The sequence below is a fragment of the Saccopteryx bilineata genome, chromosome 7 (assembly GCF_036850765.1).
Source record: "Saccopteryx bilineata isolate mSacBil1 chromosome 7, mSacBil1_pri_phased_curated, whole genome shotgun sequence".
Classification (NCBI taxonomy): Eukaryota; Metazoa; Chordata; class Mammalia; order Chiroptera; family Emballonuridae; genus Saccopteryx; species Saccopteryx bilineata.
In genome coordinates, this window is record NC_089496.1 from 90,071,897 (window position 1) to 90,092,623 (window position 20,727).

The 20,727-nt window shown below is 46.5% G+C and overlaps 1 protein-coding gene across 2 annotated transcripts in view; it reads left to right on the forward strand.

The window, feature by feature from the left end:
• The window catches only part of SUFU (SUFU negative regulator of hedgehog signaling), a 118,480-nt gene continuing 97,753 nt past the window's right edge, over positions 1-20,727 (forward strand). For both annotated transcript variants that reach the window (XM_066239330.1, XM_066239331.1), the window contains exons 1-2: positions 1-368; positions 5,732-5,866. In XM_066239330.1, coding sequence (XP_066095427.1) covers positions 187-368; positions 5,732-5,866 — 317 coding nt within the window. In that variant the 5' untranslated portion in view covers positions 1-186. The remainder of the gene's footprint in view (positions 369-5,731; positions 5,867-20,727) is intronic.

Genomic DNA, 20,727 nt, shown 5'->3' on the forward strand with positions numbered 1-20,727 from the left:
CCTCTGGCCCGCTTTGCGGCGGCGACGGCCTGGGCAAACGGTTCGTCGTGCGCAGGCGCGGAGCTTAGACCTCGCTGCAGCCCCCATCGCCTCGGGGAGTCGCACCTACGAGATCCGTCCGCTGGCGCGTCAGTGCTCTTCGGCTCGTCTGCCCTCCCGGATCTTCCCAGCGCCTTACGCGCGGGGATGGCAGAGCTGCGGCCTAGCGGCGCCCCCGGCCCCACCGCGCCCCCGGCCCCTGGCCCTGCTGCCCCGCCAGCCTTCGCTTCGCTCTTCCCTCCGGGACTGCACGCCATCTACGGAGAGTGCCGCCGCCTTTACCCAGACCAACCGAATCCGCTCCAGGTTACAGCTATCGTCAAGTATTGGTATGTCCTGGGCCGCGGGGAGACCGACGCGGCAGGCTGGGAAGGGTTTAAGCACTGGGGGCGAAGTAATTTGCGGGGGAGGAAGAGAAGGAGAATGGTTAAAACGCTTTGAAGGAGGGCTTCCTTCTGCAAGGGAAGGAGTTAAGGCTCAAATTGGGAATGGGGACAAAGGGGTTAACGGAGGCTGTGAGTAGCGAAGGGTTAACGAGGGTGGGAGGTTGAAGGGTTAACTGGGATTAGGAGAATTGAGTGAATTGGGGGTGTGTGTAGGAGCCGAGCGGGGATCGATTGGAGAGGGGGAACTGTAAACGTGGTGAATTGAAAGGAGGGGGCGCCTGTAGGGGGTCATTAGTGGGCGAGGGGAAGCTGAGGGGGCGGCTGAAGTGTGATGGGGGAGGCGAGGCGGGGCCTGGGGAGCATTTGAGAGGGCTTCGGAGGAGCGCGGCTGGAGGAGCTCCGCTCCGAGGGCACTGGACTGCACTGAGTAGGGCGGGTCTGGGGATCTGGGCTCCGCTACAGGTTAGGAGGGGAGCAAGTTGTGAGCGTTGTGCTTGTGAAGAGATGAGGAGATCACCTTTTTAATATTTTGCTAACGACCTTAGGCATCATATCTGTACAATGCTTTTGTTGAAGTTTCATGAAACAACTTTTCCAGATAAACTTTCTGCTTGCTCTGCACAGTTCTCTTCATGCAGAGTTTCCTCTAGCTCTGCAGTTGCTTTGCTTTAAGTCATTTGCAAGAACAGAGGCAGGGTCAGGGAGCTCCGTGGTTTGGCTGAGGATGGAAGGGGACCAACAGTAAATGCTGAAGACTTGGGTCTTGGACAGGCTGAGGGAAGGCAGTTAGATGTTGAGCTTCCTGGCCCTAAGCTTCAGGCTTTGGGCAGCAGTTTCTCGGGAAGCTGAATGTGGCTCTCAAGTAGCTTGTTAAGGATCAGACTTGCTTACAGATGGGTTGCTGTCGGTAAGAATGGTCTTTTTCCGTTTCTCATTCCTGTTTGCAACCTGTTTCTTCCTGTAGCCTCTGGGCAAAAGGACTGTGGAAAAGAAAGCCTATCTTCTTGGTCTTTCTGGACCAGGAGTTGACTGAGGAATTGGTTGGATCTCTCCAGAACCACATTTTTGCAGGCACTGTTTTTAATGGCTCCTGTCAGTCCTGAGAGACTGTTCAGGCAGCTGCTTGGGGGGTGGACAAAGGGGCAGGTAGACCGAACGGGAAAGTCAGTGGATGCCTTTGCTGGTTATCTCTCCCTTTAGGACTGTCTGCCAAGGCAATGTCTTACTTCCTCCAAAAGCTAGGTAGGCTTTCTCCCTAAGACTGAGAGCAGCTTCCCTGTGTGGATGTGAGTATGTGAAGAGGCTGAGGGTGTGCAGTGCCTGGGGACCAGCCGCCTACTCCTTAGCCAGGGCCCTGAAGTAGCCTGCCTCTGTCTGATAGCCAGGAGGAGGTATGGCCAGTGATACAGTTCTCTCTGGCAAGTTCTTTGAGAGGAGTTTTTGAAGAGAACTTCTGAATGAAAAGCAGCTGTTGATAACTTAATCCCCATTCTAATTGCACCTCTCCATTTAGAAATATGTGTTGTGATGAGTTCTGTTGGATTGTGTCATGAGAAAAGTGGGCCTGGCTCTGCCATGCTGTTTGTTCAAGCCTCATTTGAGTATAGGGAGAAATTCCTACACAGACTTGGGCAACTTTTTGTTACCCAGTGGCCATGAGGGATAGAGTTCTGTGTAAAAGGTATTGAAGCACATGCAAAGGATGAAGACTGGTTTGGGCAACTTTTTTTTTTCTTCCTGCTGCAAGCTTGTTAACCAGACAGGACTTACTTTCAGAGATGGACTAACATGTAATGATAGAGTTGATTGTACAGAACTCTGTGAAATTAGAAATGCTACCTAGGCCCGACCTGTGGTGGCGCAGTAGGATAAAGTGTCGACCTGGAAGTGCTGAGGTCACCGGTTCGAAACCCTGGGCTTGCCTGGTCAAGGCACATATGGGAGTTGATGCTTCCAGCTCCTCCCCCCCCCTTCTCTCTCTCTGTCTCTCCTCTTTCTCTCTCTCTGTCTCTCCCTTTCCTCTCTAAAATGAAAAAAAGAAAAAGAAAAAAAGAATAAAAAAGAAATGCTACCTAGATACAGAAAAATATAAGAGGGAACAGTTCAGTGACTAGCTCTTGAGAAGATTTGGAGGATTTTGCATAATTAAGATCTTGAAATTAGGCCTGACCTGTGGTGGCTCAGTGGATAAAGCGTCGACCAGGAACACTGAGATTGCTGGTTTGAAACCCTGGGCTTGCCCAGACAAGGCACATCTGGGAGTTGATGCTTTCTGCTCCTCCCCACTTCTCTCTCTCTCTCTCTCTCTCCTCTCTAAAAATGAATAAATAAAATCTTTTTAAAAATCTGAAATTCATTCACCAGTATCTCTCACGTGTGTGATTCTACAAGGCCTCTTCAGGTCTCATAGCAGGATGACTGACTAAGGCTGTCTGGGTCTGGCTGTGGCCCAAGGTACCTTGGGACTCTTTTTCTTGTGACGCAAGGGTAGCTCTTTGACTGCTCAAAGGGATGTCCTGGCTGAAAGCTGAAACTTCAGTGAGCAGGGAGGAGAAGCAGAGAGGCAGAGACTGTGCTCTGGGACCACCCCACTCCTGCAGCTGCCCTGCAGAGTAAGTCAGGTGTTCAGGGAATTAAGCTGAGGGATGCTCTGGGTCCTTGGATAACAACTTTTTCTAAGTGCAAGATAGGAAAATTATCTACATACTTATTTGCTTGCCATCAGGTCTCTGAGTAAGTATAACAGAACTCTCTGTGCTTGGGGATGAGGTTCATTTGGTCTGACTCTTGGTCATCCCCTGCAGTTGGAGGGCTTTTTTGTGTGTGACAGAGAGAGACAGACAGAGGGACAGATAGGGACAGACAGGGAGGGAGAGAGATGAGAAACATCAATTCTTCGTTGTGGCTCCTTAGCCTCCTTAGTTGTTTACTGAATGCTTTCTCACATGTGCCTTGACCCGGGTGGGGGGGGGGCTACAGAGCAGAGCAAGTGACCCCTTGCTCAAGCCAGTGACCTTGGGCTCAAGCCAGCGACCATGGGGTCATGTCTATGATCCCATGCTGAAGTCAGTGACCCCGCACTCAAGCTGTTGAGCCCGTGCTCAAGCTGAATGAGCCTGTACTTAAGCCAGCAACCTCGGGGTTTCGAACCTGGGTCCCTTGAGTGCCACTTTGACGCTCTATCCACTGCACCACTGCCTGGTCAGGCCCCTGTAGTTGGGAGTTTTTAAGGTAAAGTCTCCCTCTTTAATGTAGTACTTCCTGGGAGACTTGCCAGAAAGAGGGCTGCAGTGAAGTGGCAGATGTAGCTTGGAACAGTAGATGCAATTCTGTTACTTGTTGCTGGGTGGACTAAGGCTGAAAGAGAGGCAGAACTGGAAATTTGCAACAGGACACTAGAGCAGACATGGAGCCCATAGTCACCCACCTCTGTTCCTGGCTCTGTAGCTATCATGGGGTCCTTTCAGAAGTAGCTACCCTCTTCCTTCCTCCATCTCCTGACAGACTTTCCTAAATCCAAGTGGTTATAGAATTAGTCAAATGATTTGGCAAAATCAGAGTTAAGGAAAGAGATGGAGATCTGTCACTTTTCCTAATCTACTCAGTTGAGATTCTAAGCTATTTGTGGCGACTTTCTTACAAATTCTGTAATAACAGCATTTCCTAGCAGAGAATAAGGATTTTTATGAAAGCAAATAATATCCTGACACAGACAATGAAAACTGACCTACTGGTTTTAAATAGTGCTGGGATCGCAGGTAGCATGCCTTTTATTTGGTTGTTAGTGTTTCTTTAACATACCACCCCAGTTGCAAAGCACACTCCATCAGTGTCGCGGAAGCAGCAAAGTTTTTGCAGTCTGGAACATTCAGATGTCCAAGGCAGCTCATATGCAATGTATTTGTAGGCTAAATGCTTATTTCCTTCTGCGGATGGTTTCCATTTTGTCTGTTTCTCTCAAGTCTACCAGTTTCCCTATCCATTCTTTTTTTTTTTTTTTTTTTTTTTTTTTTCATTTTTCTGAAGCTGGAAACAGGGAGAGACAGTCAGACAGACTCCCGTATGCGCCCGACCGGGATCCACCCGGCATGCCCACCAGGGGGTGATGCTCTGCCCATCCTGGGCGTCGCCATGTTGCGACCCTCCTGGGTGTCGCCATATTGCGACCAGAGCCACTCTAGCGCCTGGGGCAGAGGCCACAGAGCCATCCCCAGCGCCCGGGCCATCTTTTGCTCCAATGGAGCCTTGGCTGCGGGAGGGGAAGAGAGAGACAGAGAAGAAGGCGCGGCGGAGGGGTGGAGAAGCAAATGGGCGCTTCTCCTATGTGCCCTGGCCGGGAATCGAACCCGGGTCCTCTGCACGCTAGGCCGACGCTCTACTGCTGAGCCAACCGGCCAGGGCCTCCCTATCCATTCTTGAAGTAAAGCAGGGTTTTATTTTTAAAGAGTACTAATTACTCTATTAAAGGGAACCCTTATTGAATTAAATCCTTAGTTTGAGAAAATGACTGATTCTCTTCCTCATTTCCCTCATGTTGGAAATATCAGGGAAGTTTAATGTGGTCCTTAGAGGCCCCAAATAATTTAATGTTCCAACTCTGCCTTTGAGCCAGCAGTCTCCTAGGATCATCTTCTAGATCCAGGTGCTCACAGGGCTCAGCCTGGCTTCTGCTTCAGTTATCTTTATCTGTACAGAGCTGAGCAAACCTAAGTTTAGCCTTTGTCACCTGCGTGGTAAAAGACCAGCTTTGTCTGTGGAGTTTGGGATGGGTTTAAAAGCATTTGGTTTGTTTAGAACAAACTGTAATTAACACAGGGCACAATATAGTCTTGCAAGAATTAGCTAAGAGGCAAGTGTGGAGCTGGGCCCTGCTTCCAGGAACAGTGCCCGTTGGAGTTGCTCAGAATGCTTTCATCAGAGGCCAGTTGGATTGACTGGTGCACCTCTTGCCTTGAAGCATGACGTGTTTACAGGCACCATGGAAGAGAGGTAATTCTGGCCAGTTCCATCTGGAATTGGTCATTTGAAACAGGAGGAACAAAAGGGGCAAACCTCCAGTCTGTTTTATTTCTAAAAGAGATCCTACCTGTTGGGGACAGGAGAAAGCAGTCTGTCATGCTTGTGGAACTGGGCAGCCTGAGCCACCCATCTCTTGGTCTTACCCGAGAGAGCTGTGGCCTCTGTGTAGTTACCTTACACCCCACTTTCTTGCAGTTTGGGGCCTTTTAGGTTTGTAAGGCAGAGCCCCGTAGCTCGCACTGTCTGCATCCAGGCTCATACTGACACCTGTGTTTTGTCTCTTGCAGGTTGGGCGGCCCAGACCCCTTGGACTATGTTAGCATGTACAGGAACCTGGGGAGCCCTTCTGCCAACATCCCTGAGCACTGGCACTACATCAGCTTCGGCCTGAGTGATCTCTATGGTGACAGCAGAGTTCATGAGTGAGTGTGTGCCACTGGCCCGTCCTTCACCTGCCCATTTCTTAGCCTGTGCCTTTTTTCCTGAGGTTTTTCCTGAGCAGCGGTGATGCTGTCGTACTCCTGTGGGTTGGCATTTCTCAGGTGGAAGCTCTGGGTTTCTGCCCTCTGTCTGTATCTACTTGTGCCAGTGTGGTCCAGGTCAGCACCTAGCTCTTCTTATGTGGTGCAGGAAAGTGTTGATGATGAGCAGAAGTTCTAAGACTATCAGGTTTTTCTAAGCTTGCTCTGGTGTTTGAGCTCAGAAGACAGGCAGCATAGCTATGACCTAGAACTTGTGTTGCTGATTTTAAGTCTACTTCTTTTTTTCCTGCACTTGCTTTATCATGAATGTATCCCCCCCCCCCCCCCCCCCCCGGTCCATCTTACCTACTTCCTCTTAACTTGTGGTTATCTGTGCCCAGATTAGCCACAGTACATATTTTATCCTGGTCCGTCTTCTGTTTACTGCCCTGTATACTTCTTTTTTTTTTTTTGCATTTTTCCGAAGCTGGAAACGGGGAGGCAGTCAGACAGACTCCCACATGTGCCTGACCAGGATCCACCCGGCACGCCCACCAGGGGGTGATGGTCTGCCCATCTTGGGGCGTCGCTCTGCTGCAATCAGAGCCATTCTAGCGCCTGAGGCAGAGGCCACAGAGCCATCCTCAGCGCCCGGGCAAACTGCTCCAATGGAGCCCCGGCTGCGGGAGGGGAAGAGAGAGAAAGGAAGGAGAGGGGGAGGGGTGGAGAAGCAGATGGGTGCTTCTCCTGTGTGCCCTGGCCGGGAATCGAACCCGGGACTCCTGCACGCCAGGCCGACGCCCTACCACCGAGCCAACCGGCCAAGGTACCCTGTATACTTCTAAATGTTACTTGTCTACCCTGTTTTCATCTATAATCACCATATTAACACATTTTAAGCTTTTTTCCTATTGATTTTAGAGAGAGGGAAGGAAGGGAGGAAGAGAGAGAGAGAGAGAGAGGGAGCAAAACATTGATTTGCTTTTGTGTGTGCCCTGACTGGGGATTGAACCAGCAACCTCTGCATATCAGGATGACATTCTTACCAGTTGATCTATCTGGCTAGAGCTAAACAAATTTTAATATTAAGTTAAACATAATCAACTTAGTATTAAATAAGTTAAAATAGCCTGACCAGGTGGTGGCACAGTGGATAGAGCGTCGGACTGGAATGCCGAGGACCCAGGTTCGAGACCCCGAGGTCACCAGCTTGAGTGTGGGCTCATCTGGTTTGAGCAAAAGCTCACCAGCTTGGACCCAAGGTCGCTGTAGCCCCACGGTCAAGGCACATATGAGAAAGCAATCGATGAACAACCAAGGTGTCGCAGCGAAAAACTAATGATTGATGCTTCTCATCTCTCTCCGTTCCTGTCTGTCTATCCCTATCTATCCCTCTCTCTGACTCTCTCTCTGTTAAAAAAAAAAAAAATCAGTTAAAATAACAGTAATAAAAAAGTGATTAAAAAATTGAATAATAAAAGCTAACATTTTTAAAGCATTGATACGAGCCAGGCATCCTTCTAATCACTTTATATGCGTATATATTTATATTATATTAACTAATTTTATTTTCACCACAACTGTGTAATGCTGGTATAGGTATTAATATTTCTCCCATTTTACAGATGAGGAAGCTGAGACACAAAGAGATTAAGGTCACACAGCTTGGAAGTGACAGAACCAGGATTCTAATGCAGGCAGTCTGGCTCCTGAGTCCGTACTCTTATGACTGTGTTCTATTGCCTCTTAAACAGTTATAGAGAGAGGGGAGCGAGGGTGAGAAGCATCAACTCATTGTTGCAGCACCTCAGTTCATTAATTGCTTTCTTGTATGTGCCTTGACTGCGAGGCTACAGCTGAGCCAGTGACCCCTTGCTCAAGCCAGTGACCGTGGGCTCAAGCCAGTGACCGTGGGCTCAAGCCAACAACCAGGGGGTCATGTCTAGTGATCCCACACTTAAGGTAGCAACCCTGTGCTCAAGCTTGTGAGCCCGCACTCAAGCTGGCTATCTCAGGATTTCAAACCTGGGTCTTTAGCATCTCAGGCTAATGCTCTATCCACTGCACCACTACCTGGTCAGGCTGCCTCTACATAATTATTGCACCCACTCTATAAAGCTACTGTCTGTAATTTTAAAAAAACATTTTGTTTCCATCTATATTCTTTTGAGGGAGGAGTCCTTCAATTTAAATGTTGTCTTCCCCCTTATTAGCATGGTTAATCAAGAACTGATTTTATTTCTATTATCATATCCTCTTTTGCTTTTCATAATTTTTTTTTTGTCTCTTACGCAATCTTTTTAGTGTCTTGGTGGTGACCTCTTAGTGTGTATAGGTTGAAAGAATAGCAGGGCTCTTCCTGCCCTGCCTCAGCATAAGAGGCTGATTCTGGAAATGATGATATGACTATGAAGAAGATAAGTCTTTTATTTTTTGTTACTATCTTTTATATCATTGTGTCAAATGTTTTACAGTTTTATCAGGTTTTTTTTGTTATTATCTCCATTTTATAGATGAAGAAGTCGAGTCCCTTGAGGGGTTAAATGAATTGCCTAAAGTCACAAATCTAGGCTGTAAAAGTTATGATTGAATTGAACTTTCTGAGTCCAGAGTCTGAGCTCTTAACCATTGGGCTATACCGCTTCTCTGATCACAGGCCCAATGCAGCTTCCTTTTTTCTCTTGTTAATCTCAGAGGTTCAGGCCTCATCTCCTCACTGATTACGCCACAGGAGCAGTGCCAGGGTCTGCTTTTGCAGCCTTCTAAATGGGTCCATCGCGATGTCACCAGAAGGCTTTGGGAACAGGGAATTAATCCTATCTGAACAGGGACCCTACATTCAGTATTAATAATGGAAATAGGGTAGCAAACAGACGCAGTGAGAGAGGACTATGCTGGATTTAAATTTATACTCTCTTTTTATTAAAATTTTACTGATTGATTTAAAAAATTTTTTTACTGATTTTCAAAAGATAGAGGAAGGGAGAGAGAGAGGGAAAGAGATACTGATTTGTTGGTCTACTTATTTATGCATTCATTGGTTGCTTTTCTTTAATTTTTAATTTTTTAATATTTTATTCATTTGAAAGAGGAGAGAGAGAGTGAAAGGAGACACAAGCGAGGAGAAGCAGGAAGCATCAATTCCCATATGTGCCTTGACCAGGCAGCTCAGGGATTTGAACCAGTGACCTTAGTTTTCCAGGTCAATGCTTTATCTACTGCGCCACCACAGGTCAGACATTGATTGATTTTTGATTTTGGAGAAAGAGGAAGGGAGAGAGAGGGAGAGAGAAACATTGATTTGTTGTTCCACTTATTTATGCATTCATTATTAATTTTTTTGTGTGTGTGACAGAGAGAGGGACAGACAGACAGGAATGGAGAAAGATGAGAAGCATCAGTTCTTTATTGCGGCTCCTTAGTTCATTGATTGCTTTGTCATATGTGCCTTGACTGGGGGGCTACAGCACATCAAGTGACCCCTTGCTCAAGCCAGTGACCATGGAGTCATGTCTGTGATCCTTTGCTCAAGCCAGCGACCCCATGCTCAAGCTCATGAGCCCATGCTCAAGCCGGATGAGCCCATGCTCAAGTCAGTGACCACGGGGTTTCGGACCTGGGTCCTTTGTGTGCCAGTCCGATGCTCTATCCACTGCGTCACCGCCTGGTCAGGCTGGTTGATTCTTGTATGTGTCTTGACCAGGGATCAAACCTACAACCTTGGCATGTTGGGGCAACATTCTAACCAGCTGAGTTACCTGGCCAGGGCTAAATTCATACTTTTTTTTTTTTTTTTTTTACAGAGACAGAGAGTCAGAGAGAGGGACAGACAGGGACAGACAGATGAGAACGGAGAGTTGAGAAGCATCAATTATTAGTTTTTTGCTGTGACACCTTAGTTGTTCATTGATTGCTTTCTCATATGTGCCTTGACTGCAGGCCTTCAGTAACCCCTTGCTCGAGCCAGCGACCTTGGGTCCAAGCCGGTGAGCCTTGCTCAAACCAGATGAGCCTGCGCTCAAGCTGGCAACCTCGGGATCTCGAACCTGGGCCTTCCGCATCCTAGTCCGACGCCCTATCCACTGCGCCACCGCCTGGTCGAGCCTAAATTCATACTCTTAATAAGATCCTGCAGAGGATATTTAGTGCAATTAGCTTGTACCTTTTTGTTAACAGGTTTATAATAGTTAAAAGAATACCATTTCCTATGTGGCTTAAAGATTCTTACAGTCTATGTGCTTATCAGGTAGAGATCCAAGGCCCAAAATTTCATGAAGAACATAATTGAAAAGTTCCATATTTCGGAATGGGCAACCTCAATTTGAAAGAAGTTTTCCTTGCTGTTTTTCCTCATTTAACAGTATCCTTGTACATATCTATCATTTCTGTATATGTAAAACACTTTGATATACATGTTATTTATGACAATACCGTAATGAGACCTTCATTGGGCTTTCATGTCACTACTCCAGCCTAGTGTTTTCTGGTATTATATCCTGGCAGTAGAAGGACATGGGCCAGATGTCCTTTGGATATTTACCCATTCCTGGTCTATATTTCAGAAGTTAAAAAGTACCTTTGTAATTGGCCTTGTGCTGGTGTGACTAGTCTCTTCTCAATTCTGATAAATTTCTTGAAGAAAAAACATTTCATATGACAAGACCTCTTTGAAACAGATTCATGGATTCTTATTTAATTTAGTGCTGGAAGCTGAGGTCAGAAAGGTGAGTATTCTACCTTTCAGCATAAGTGCTTAGACGTGTTAAATTAGAATTACGGGAAGTGAATTTCTGGCAACTTTCTTCTTCCACTGTCTTTTGTCCTCTCATTCAGTGAAAAAAGACAGAAGCATTGGTTTATTTATTCAGCATACGTTCATCAAGTCCTGTTTTGTACCAAACACAGAACATCCTAATAGATGTGTTGGAAGTAAAATGCCAAGACATAATTTCTGTCTCAAGCTCATGTTCTTGAGGGAAAATAAACTTCAAGAGGTGGTTATAGGACTGAGTATGAAATGCTCCAGTCCATGGATGTAGAGCAGGCTCTGGGAGCAGAGGAGGCGAGTGACTGGGAATCAGGCTCCTGGACCAGAAGCAGCTCCAGGGAGGAGGTGAAGTTTGAGAGGAATCTTAAAAAGGGGCTTGGGTGACACTTTAGGATCTAACATTCACTTTTGGGACTGAGAGAGTCCCATCCTGGTAGCCCTAAAAAGAGTGAAGAGTAAACTGATGGATGAGTCCTAGGATGACCAGTTCCATCCAAATTTTCCCCCGGTTTATATTCATGAACGGAAACAGTACAAGAGAGCACTTGTTTAGATTAAAAGGTTCTTAAGAGGCTATTTCTGAAGTTGGAGAGATGGAACAAGTTCCAGCTTGGGGAAGCCACGGAGAGAAGGGCGTGCTTTTCCAGGGGCCCTTAGGCCACCCCAGCTGACTGCAGCAGCTGAGGCTGTCCTGTGGCTCTTGCCTGGACTGGGGAAGGGTGTGACAGCTGAGCGTCAGCTGCCAAGTGCTGTCGGAAGCCTGCTGCTCGGCTCTTCCCTTTGCGGCCCAGCAGCTGGGGACTGGAATGTAGGGATCTGTGGGGCAGTGTAAGAGGTGGCTCTCTGTGAGGACTTTGGGCTGCCCCTCGTACTGCCAGCAGCCCTGACAGCCCATTCTAGGGGGAGAGCGAGTGAGGCACTAACCGTGATGTGAGCAGCTGTCTAGGTGTAAGTGTTTGTGATCTCGGGCAGACTTCCCTGATGAGATTCCACTGGGCAGGTTGTCAGCTGTACACGTCCGGCTGCTCCCAAAGACAGCCTGTGTGCGGTGTTGGCCTAAAGGCTGGCAGTTGCACAGGGTAGAGCCCACACCACCTCTACCGCCATGGTCAATGTGGGCTGTCCTGTACAAACACGGGCTTCTCGGCAGGTATGTCCGTGGAGTTTGGAGTTGTTCTTGCCCCTCTTGGAGCTGGAACTGCTGGTGACTGGTTTTCTGTGGCTGCCTCTGCTGGGTTGGTGGAGAACTTCCTTTTTCCCTTTAGGTCCCTCTCAGCTCGGCTTTGCACCAAATGAGTTATTTATTAAAACACTGGATACAGATTAACTTTTCCACTTGTTTTTTGTGGTCTTGGTCCCCTACAGTTTGGAAATGCTAAGTTTCCCTCTTGAAGTTTAGTTTGTAGGAATTTTTTTGTGCCGTTTTATCAACCCTGGGGTTTCCAGAGGAAATCCTGCTTTTACCATAGCACACCTGTCCTGGGAGCCTGGTCCCTCTGGTCCGGCGTGTTTTCCATCCCAAAGCTCTCACGAGGAGAGCAACTGGAAGACCTTGGTAAGCCACACACAGATGGCAGGTGTTTGCCCTTCCCCCAACTGGGCACAGCAGGCAGAGGAGGTGCTGTGTAGGCTCACTGGAGGGTGGGCCTCCCTGAAGCTTTGGTCCCACTGCCTTTCATTTCTGAGGTGTTTATTTTCAGGGTGACTGTTGGTGTGACATAGTGACTGCTGTCTGCTAAGGGCAGAGGATCTGGGCTGCCTAGAGGAAGGGGACACCCTTGGTTTTGGCCCAGGGTGGGAGTCGGGCCCAGCAGTGGTGCTAGAGCAGTTCCTGAAGCTGAAACCATCACTATGGGTTGGATCTCAGGCCTAAGATCTCTGAATTTTGAAATGTTGAAATTTCTTTTCTTTTGTAACCACAGGAACCCCTAAGGCATGTGGGGCTCCCAGCAGATCTATGAGGATATGTGGTTTCATTCTTTGTAAAATATTTCATTTGTAGCATGGATTAGCTCTTCCTCTATGGTTTAGGAATTTCAAATTGTCCAGTTCAGAGAGTCTCAGCAGTAAAGCGACAGTTGGGAAGAGGTTCCTTAATCTGGCCCAGCCAAACTCACTTTGAAAAAGTCCAAAAGGAGAGGATTACTGGACTTATTGTGGTGACTACTTTGTAAGGCATATAAATGTTTCAAGACTGTCTTGCTTCTGAAACTAATATAATACTATATGTCAGTTACGATTTTTAGAAAGCAGTCCAAGAGGCCTGACTATTGGGAAGTGACTGCTGTGCCAGAGAAGTGCCCTGGGCCTGGGTGGTCAGCACTGGGCGAGTTCCTTCTCTTCCTACGGACAGAGGCAGAGACTCAGGAGCCTTTCTGTGTTTGACTTGATCAGATCTCAGTCCTAGGATTCTTTCCTGCTCCGCCCATCTTCCACACCAGAGCCTTTTTTTTTCTTTTCCACAGAGACAGAGAGAGTCAGAGAGAGGGATAGATAGGGACAGACAGACAGGAACAGAGAGAGATGAGAGCAGCAATCATTAGTTTTTCGTTGCAACACCTTAGTTGTTCATTGATTGATTTCTCATATGTGCCTTGACCGTGGGCCTATAGCAGACTGAGTAGCCCCTTGCTTGAGCCAGAGACCTTGGGTCCAAGCTGGTGAGCTTTGCTCAAACTAGATGAGCATGTGCTCAAGCTGGCGACTTTGGGGTCACGAACCTGGGTCCTCCGCATCCCAGTTCGATGCTCTATCCACTGCCATTGCCTGCACACCAGGGCCTTTTTCATACTGAATGTGGTTCTCACACCTGCCATGTTCTAGGTGTGCTTTTACCAGCACTTTGCTTGCCCAGCATTCTGACTTAGAGGTCCTGACTCCGGACTTTGGCCTTTGACTCCTAAATTTATTCTTCTATCCTGTTTCTGAGGCACCCCACTCAACTATGTTTTTGTTTCAGTGCCTTAGTTCTGATGTCTGATTCTAAAACATGTGGAGTGATCTCTGACCTGCGCCCCATTAGAAGGATCTTTTCACCTCTGCCCACACCATTACAGCTCACTAACCTGCCTGCTGAGCTCTCCTACACAGAGCACTGGGCGTGCGGCATACCCCACCACCAAAGCTAGGGCGAGTTCCCAGGACAGGCAGAACATTGGAGAAGGTGAGGTGTTGAGGTTGGGAGACAGTGAGAACTCATACCTAACTCCTGCCCTTGAAAAACCCAACATCTGCTTTGTAAGAAATGGCAAAGTCCCTGGAAAAAGAAGGCAGTGAGGATTGGGGCTGGGAATAGCTTTTGGGTTTTTTGGGTTTTTTTGTTTGTTTGTTTGTTTTTTACAGAGACAGAGAGAGAGTCAGAGAGAGGGATAGACAGGGACAGACAGACAGGAACGGAGAGATGAGAAGCATCAATCATTAGTTTCTCGTTGTGCATTGCGACACCTTAGTTGTTCATTGATTGCTTTCTCATATGTGCCTTGACCGCAGGCCTTCAGCAGACCGAGTGACCCCTTGCTTAAGCCAGCAACCTTGGGTCTAAGCTGGTGAGCTTTGCTCAAACCAAATGAGCCCGTGCTCAAGCTGGCGACCTCGGGGTCTCGAACCTGGGTCCTCTGCATCCCAGTCCGACGCTCTATCCTCTGTGCCACGGTCTGGTCAGGCAGCTTTTGGTTTTATGTGAATTTTGCGGCTTTGAAGCTGTTTCCTCTCCCCTTGTGATCTTTAGTGCTTCAAGAGACTTAAAAATGTGTTATTACTTGGAAACACTTATAGCTCTTACTGTGTGCGAGCACTATTCTAAGTACTTTATATAAATTCATTTAATCCTCACATTAGCTCTATGGGATAGGGATTATTAATCTTATTTTATAGGGAAACTGAGGCATGGAGATGGTGTACCTAGCCAGTGAATGCTGGGGCTGGGCTATACACCCAGGTGGTCCTGCTCCAGCAGTCCTCACCCTTCCCTCCTCTGTGTGTGCAAAAAAGGGGGTGGAGCTGGAGATGCTATTACATTATACCCCTAAGTTCAAAGGTATCTGGGGTTAATGGAGTGTGAATAGTTAAGCAGGAAGTGCTTTGTAGGGGAAATGTTGAGCTGGATATTGAAGCAACTTTGTAGAGAAGAGTCCTGCTGGGTAATGGCAAGAGGGTAGAACTTAAGAGTAGGTGACAAAATCCTGTGTCATCTCTTCAGTCAAGGACAGGAAGATCTGCAACCTTTACAAGAACAAAGGTGGTGCTTCTTGCTTAGACATCAAGTTCACATAAGCATGCTTCTTGTGTGGTCAGTGCACTTCTTGTGAAGCCCCAAGAGGGTATCTTGACCAGGATGTGTGAAGTACCTGATCATTCTCTCTGGGCAGAGGGTGAAGAATTAAGGAATGCTTAGAAGAGAGTACCCACACCATCTAGCTGAGGTGTGTGCAGTGCCAGTCTGTGAAGGATAAAAGTTGACTTGTCACCCTGCAGAAGATATTTTTTCCCTCTGTCTTTATATCAATGCAGATTTTCTTATAATTTAAAAAAAATTTAGTTTCTATAATGGTTTTTAAAATTAGTAGACTTTATTTTCAGGATTTTTTTTTTTTTTTTTTTTTTTAGAGAGACAGGAACATTGAGCTGTTCCTGTATGTGCCCTGACTGAGGAATTGAACTGGCAACATTTGTGCTCTGGGACGACGCTCCAACCAACTGAGCTCTCCAGCCAGGGCAGTAGACTTTATTTTTAGAGCAGTTTTAGGTTTACAGAAAATTGTACAGATAGTATAAGGAGTGCCCATATACCCTTTCTCTGCTATGCTTATAATTTTATTTTTTAAAAAAAATTTATTGATTGATTTTAGAGAAAGAGTGGGAGAGAGAGGGAAAATAATCCCACATTGATTTGTTGTTCTAGTTATTCATCCATTCATTGGTTGATTCTTATATGTGTCCTGACCAGGGATGGAACCTCCAACCTTGGCATTTCAGGACAATACTCTAACCAACTGAGCTACTTGGCCAGGGCCTATAATTTCCCTTACTAATATCTTGCATTAATATGGTACATTTGTTAAAATTGATGAACCAGTACTGATACATTTTTCCTAACTAATGTCCCTATATTAGGGTCCAGTGTTTGTGATACGTAGTTCAATGGGTTTTGACAAATACTCATTTTTGTATCCACCATTACAGTGTCATACAGAATAGTTTTACTGCCCTAAAAATGTCCTGTGCTGCCTGACCAGGCGGTGGCGCGGTGGATAGAGCGTTGGACTGGGATGCGGAGGACCCAGGTTCGAGACCCCGAGGTTGCCAGCTTGAGCGTGGGCTCATCTGGTTTGAGCAAAGCTCATCAGCTTGGACCCAAGCTCGCTGGCTTGAGCAAGGGGTCACTCGGTCTGCTATAGCCCCACGGTCAAGGCACATATGAGAAAGCAATCAGTGAACAACTAAGGTGTCGCAACGAAAAACTAATGATTGATGCTTCTCATCTCTCTGTTCCTGTCTGTCCTGATTTATCCCTTTTTCTCACTCTCACTCTGTCTCTGTAAAAAAAAAAAAAAAAAAGTCCTATGCTTTGCCTGTTTTTGTCTGTTATCTCTTTTTCCCTCTTCCCAAACCCCTGGCAACCACTGAGTGTTTTACCGTCTTATTAGTTTTGCCTTTTCCAAAATATCATATAGTTGGAATCATATAGTAAGTAGCCTTTGCAGAGTGACTTCTTTCACTAGGCATGTGTGTTTAAGATTTCTTTGTGTCTTTTTGGGACTTGATAGCTCATTTCTGAATAATACTCCATTGTATGTCTGTACCATAGTTTATCCATTCACTTGTTGAGAGGTGTTTTTTGTTTTTTTTTTTTGTTTTTTTTTTTTGAGTGGAGAGGGAGAGACAGAGAGAGAGAGAGAGAGAGAGAGGAGAGACAGAGAGATAGAAATGGGGGAGGAGCTGGAAGCATCAACTCCCATATGTGCCCCGACCAGGCAAGCCCAGGGTTTCGAACTGGTGACCTCAGCATTTCCAGGTCGACGCTTTATCCACTGCGCCACCACAGGTCAGGCCCATTCACTTGTTGAGGTCATCTTGATTGGTTCCAGTTTTTGGCAATTTTTTTTTTTTTTTTTTTTTTTTTGTATTTTTCTGAAGCTGGAAACGGGGAGGCAGTCAGACAGACTACCGTATGTGCCTGACCGGGATCCACCTGGCATGCCCACCAGGGGGCGATGCTTGCCCATCTGGGGCGTCGCTCTGTCGCGACCAGAGCCACTCTAGCGCCTGAGGCAGAGGCCATGGAGCCATCCCCAGCGCCCGAGCCATCTTTGCTCCAATGGAGCCTTGGCTGCAGGAGGGGAAGAGAGAGACAGAGAGAAAGGAGAAGGGGAGGGGTGGAGAAGCAGATGGGCGCTTCTCCTGTGTGCCCTGGCCGGGAATCGAACCTGGGACTTCCGCACACCAGGCCGACACTCTACCACTGAGCCAACCTGCCAGGGCCAGCAATTTTGAATAAAGCTGTCATAAACATTCATGTATAGGTGTTTTGGTTTTTTTAAAATTATTTTTATTTATTTATTTATTTTAGAGAAGAGAAACGGTGAGAGAGAGAGAGAGAGAGAAGGGGGGGAGGAGCAGGAAGCATCAACTCCCATATATGCCTTGACCAGACAGGCCCACGGTTTTGAACCGGCGAGGCGACCTCAGCGTTCCAAGTCAATGCTTGATCCACTGTGCCACCACAGGTCAGGCCATGTATAGGTTTTTGTGTGGATGTAAGTTTTCAACTCATCAGTTTTAAATTACTGGATCATGTGATAAAACTATGTTGAGCTTTATAAGAAACTGCAAAACTGTCTCCCAAATGCTCATTTTGTATCCACCATTACATCTTTTGCATTCCTACCAGCAGTGAATGAGTTCCTCTCATTCTGTGTCCTCTCTAGCTATTGTCAGTGTTTTGGATTTTAGCCATTCTCATAGGGGTGGAGTGGTATTTTATTGTTGCACTAATTTGTAGTTCCCTAATAACATAAGTTGTTGAACATCTTTTCATATGCTTATCTGCTGCCTGTATCTATTCTTTGGTGACATGTTTTTGTTTCTCTCCTCCTCACACACCCATGCCATCCCTGAGTACATATACTTCTTTTTCTCACATCATGAGTTCAGACACTAGAGCTAATTATGTTTTCTGGCATATTTTCCTTTTGATTACTTTACAAGCCATTAAGTGAGTTACTATATTTTTTGCTCCATAAGACACACTTTTGGGGAAATGCCCTTGGGTCTTATGGAGCGAAAAATACGGTAGTTCTCCTGAGTTGGTGGTAGGTCCGTGTCTGAATTCTTCTGTCTCTGTTGGTTTTGACTAGGGCAGGTTCATGAGTTCTATACCTTCTTTTCCTTTACGATAGAATATTCCATAATGTCTATAGCTGGTACTGGGGCCTACAACCTCATTCCCAAGGTTCATTACTGATTGCATTCTCTATTATAGACTGTAGGAAAGCTAGCATGCAAATTGTCAACTGCAGACTCTAGTGAGTGCTTTCAACTGCAGTCTCTAGTGAGTGCTTAGATGAGAAATGAGTACACCAGGCTCCTTGAGGCCCAGCCAGACCTCAAATTCTCTGTCTTGGTTAAACCAGATCTAGAGGATTTTCCAAAATCCAAAATTTTCCTGGCCTGCAATGTTCCTGTTTTATCCATTATTGTTGTCACTTCTTAGTTATAAATTTGCTTTTTTCATTTATAAAAAACATTGACCCATTTTACCAAAAATGTTGGGAATTAAGAGAAGGGTGAAAAAAATAATTTCTAATCCCATCACTTTTTGTTTGTGAATCTATATATATCCTCATGATGTTTTCTGTAAGCAATTAATCATAAGTGATGCTTTCCCAGGTATGTGGGGCTTCTGTCTTATGTGAATCCCCTCAGGTTGGGATTTAACATCTTCCAAGGCTTCGCTACTACCTGGATAACACTGTTTTCTAAATACAGCTGCTAAGGTTTCCAGATATTGAAAATAGCACATTTGTTTGGGAAGATGGCTTCTGTCCATTGCCATATGGCATTAACTATATGCATTGTTCTTCTGCTTGACTTTCACAGAAGTGAAGAGCAGTTTAGGTAGCATATGTAGCGACTGTGCTGGCTGCCCGCCTCTCAGTTAGTACCTTGAGTCTTTACAATCACCATGCCTGGTGGTGATAGTCCCGAGGTATCACCTTGAGGGTGCTTGGAGCCCTGCCTCTGACACCAGTGACCTCCAGTTTCCCTCATTCTGATCTTAGGCTTTTCAACATGTTTTCTGAGTTGTTCCTATTGTTGTTCCCCTTAGGGATCAAGCCTGACTGGTGGTGGCACAGTGCATAGAGTGCACTGGGATGCTAAGAACCCAGGTTCAAAACCCTGAGGTCACCAGCCTGAGCGCAGGCTCATCTGGCTTGAGCTCAGAGTCACTGGCTTGAGCATAGGATAATAGACATGATCCTGTGGTCTCTGGCTTGGCTGGTGCCCCTGGTCAAGGCACATATGAGAAGCAATCGGTGAACAACTAAAATGTCGTAACTATGAGTTGATGCTTCTTATCTTTCTCCCTTCCTGTTTAACTCTCTCTAGGAAAAAAAGAAAGAAAGAAAGGTGATCAGTATTTAGATTTGGTAGTCACTGTCACCTGTAAGTGAACCCCATGAGCCTCCTGCTATCTCCCTTTCTTGGGTGTGTGGATACAGAAGATAAGGGTCTGGGTTTGCAGAGTGTCCCAGGCTCATGCTAGGTGTTCAGAAGGTTCGCAGGTGTAAGCACAAATGCCGAGAGATGGGTGAGAAACTTTCAGGCAACTGCCTGAAATAAATGGCTACCATTTAGGGCTTGTTAAGTGTTCTGCCATAAATAGGAATCAAATAATGTGCTAATACTGTATATTTACCGTAGGATCTGGTCAGTGGATCTAGGAAAAAGGGTGGCCCACTGTCCTCTCCTGGCACTGGGTCTTCTGGATATTGGGTGGTACACTTGGTTCCCTTCCAACATTAATCACTGGGCTCTCTCTTCGTTTGGCAGGTCAACCATTCATTTACTACAGAGATGGTCATTGGTACAGTTCTGGGTATGAGGTATATAGTAACGAACAGCATATTCCTGTCCTGGGCTTCATGGAACCTCCGTTCTTTTTGGCTGAAAAACATTGTGGAAAGGTGGTCCTAATATAGCTTCAAAGTTTTAGGTCATCATGCAGAACTCTTGTCTCCTTTTTTGCAGTTGATGTCTTGAGGCCTGGTGGAGGGCTCTTTGCGAGCAGAAGTCCTGAGGCTTAGGACCAGACGGTGGTCAGGACTATGTTTGGAGTTGGCCAGTTGCCCAAATTGTCAGTGAGAATTTGGGTTTATAGTAGCTTCTCAGAGAGTTGTGGGTCAATGGACGCTAGGCCCTTTACTAGCATGTTAGTAAAAGCTAATGGCTTTCAAAGATCCTTTACCTTGCTACTCCCTCCCTGTTATTCAGGCTTCTTGAGTCCTTGTCATAGACCAGCTTTGCCACAAGAAGGCCAAGCAAGGAGATGTTTTGTTTTTCCATTGCTGACCCTGAGGGCGTTTGGAGCCCTGCCTCTGACCACCAGTTTCCTTTACTCTGATCTCAGGCTTTTCAGCATGAGGTCAGGAACTCAGGAGCCATGCCTGTGGGGAGGAGTAAATACTAGAGAACGGGGTTGGGCCCAGGCTCCCGATCACAAGGGGTCAGGCCGGCTGCTTATGCTTTCCATCTGTGATGGATTTGACTCCTAAATGCTTCTGAAAAACTTGGTGGTTAGAGGAAAAAAATATAATGGAAATTGACAGATGACACCATTGTTTGCCCTAACACCTTCTTCTTGCTCCAGCTTTTCCAATATATCAGGGTTCGGGAACCTATGGCTTGCAAGTCAGATGTGGCTTTTTTTTTTTTTTTTTTTTTGTATTTTTCTGAAGCTGGAAACGGGGAGAGACAGACAGACTCCCGCATGCGCCTGACCGGGATCCACCCGGCACGCCCACCAGGGGGCGATGCTCTGCCCCTCCGGGGCGTC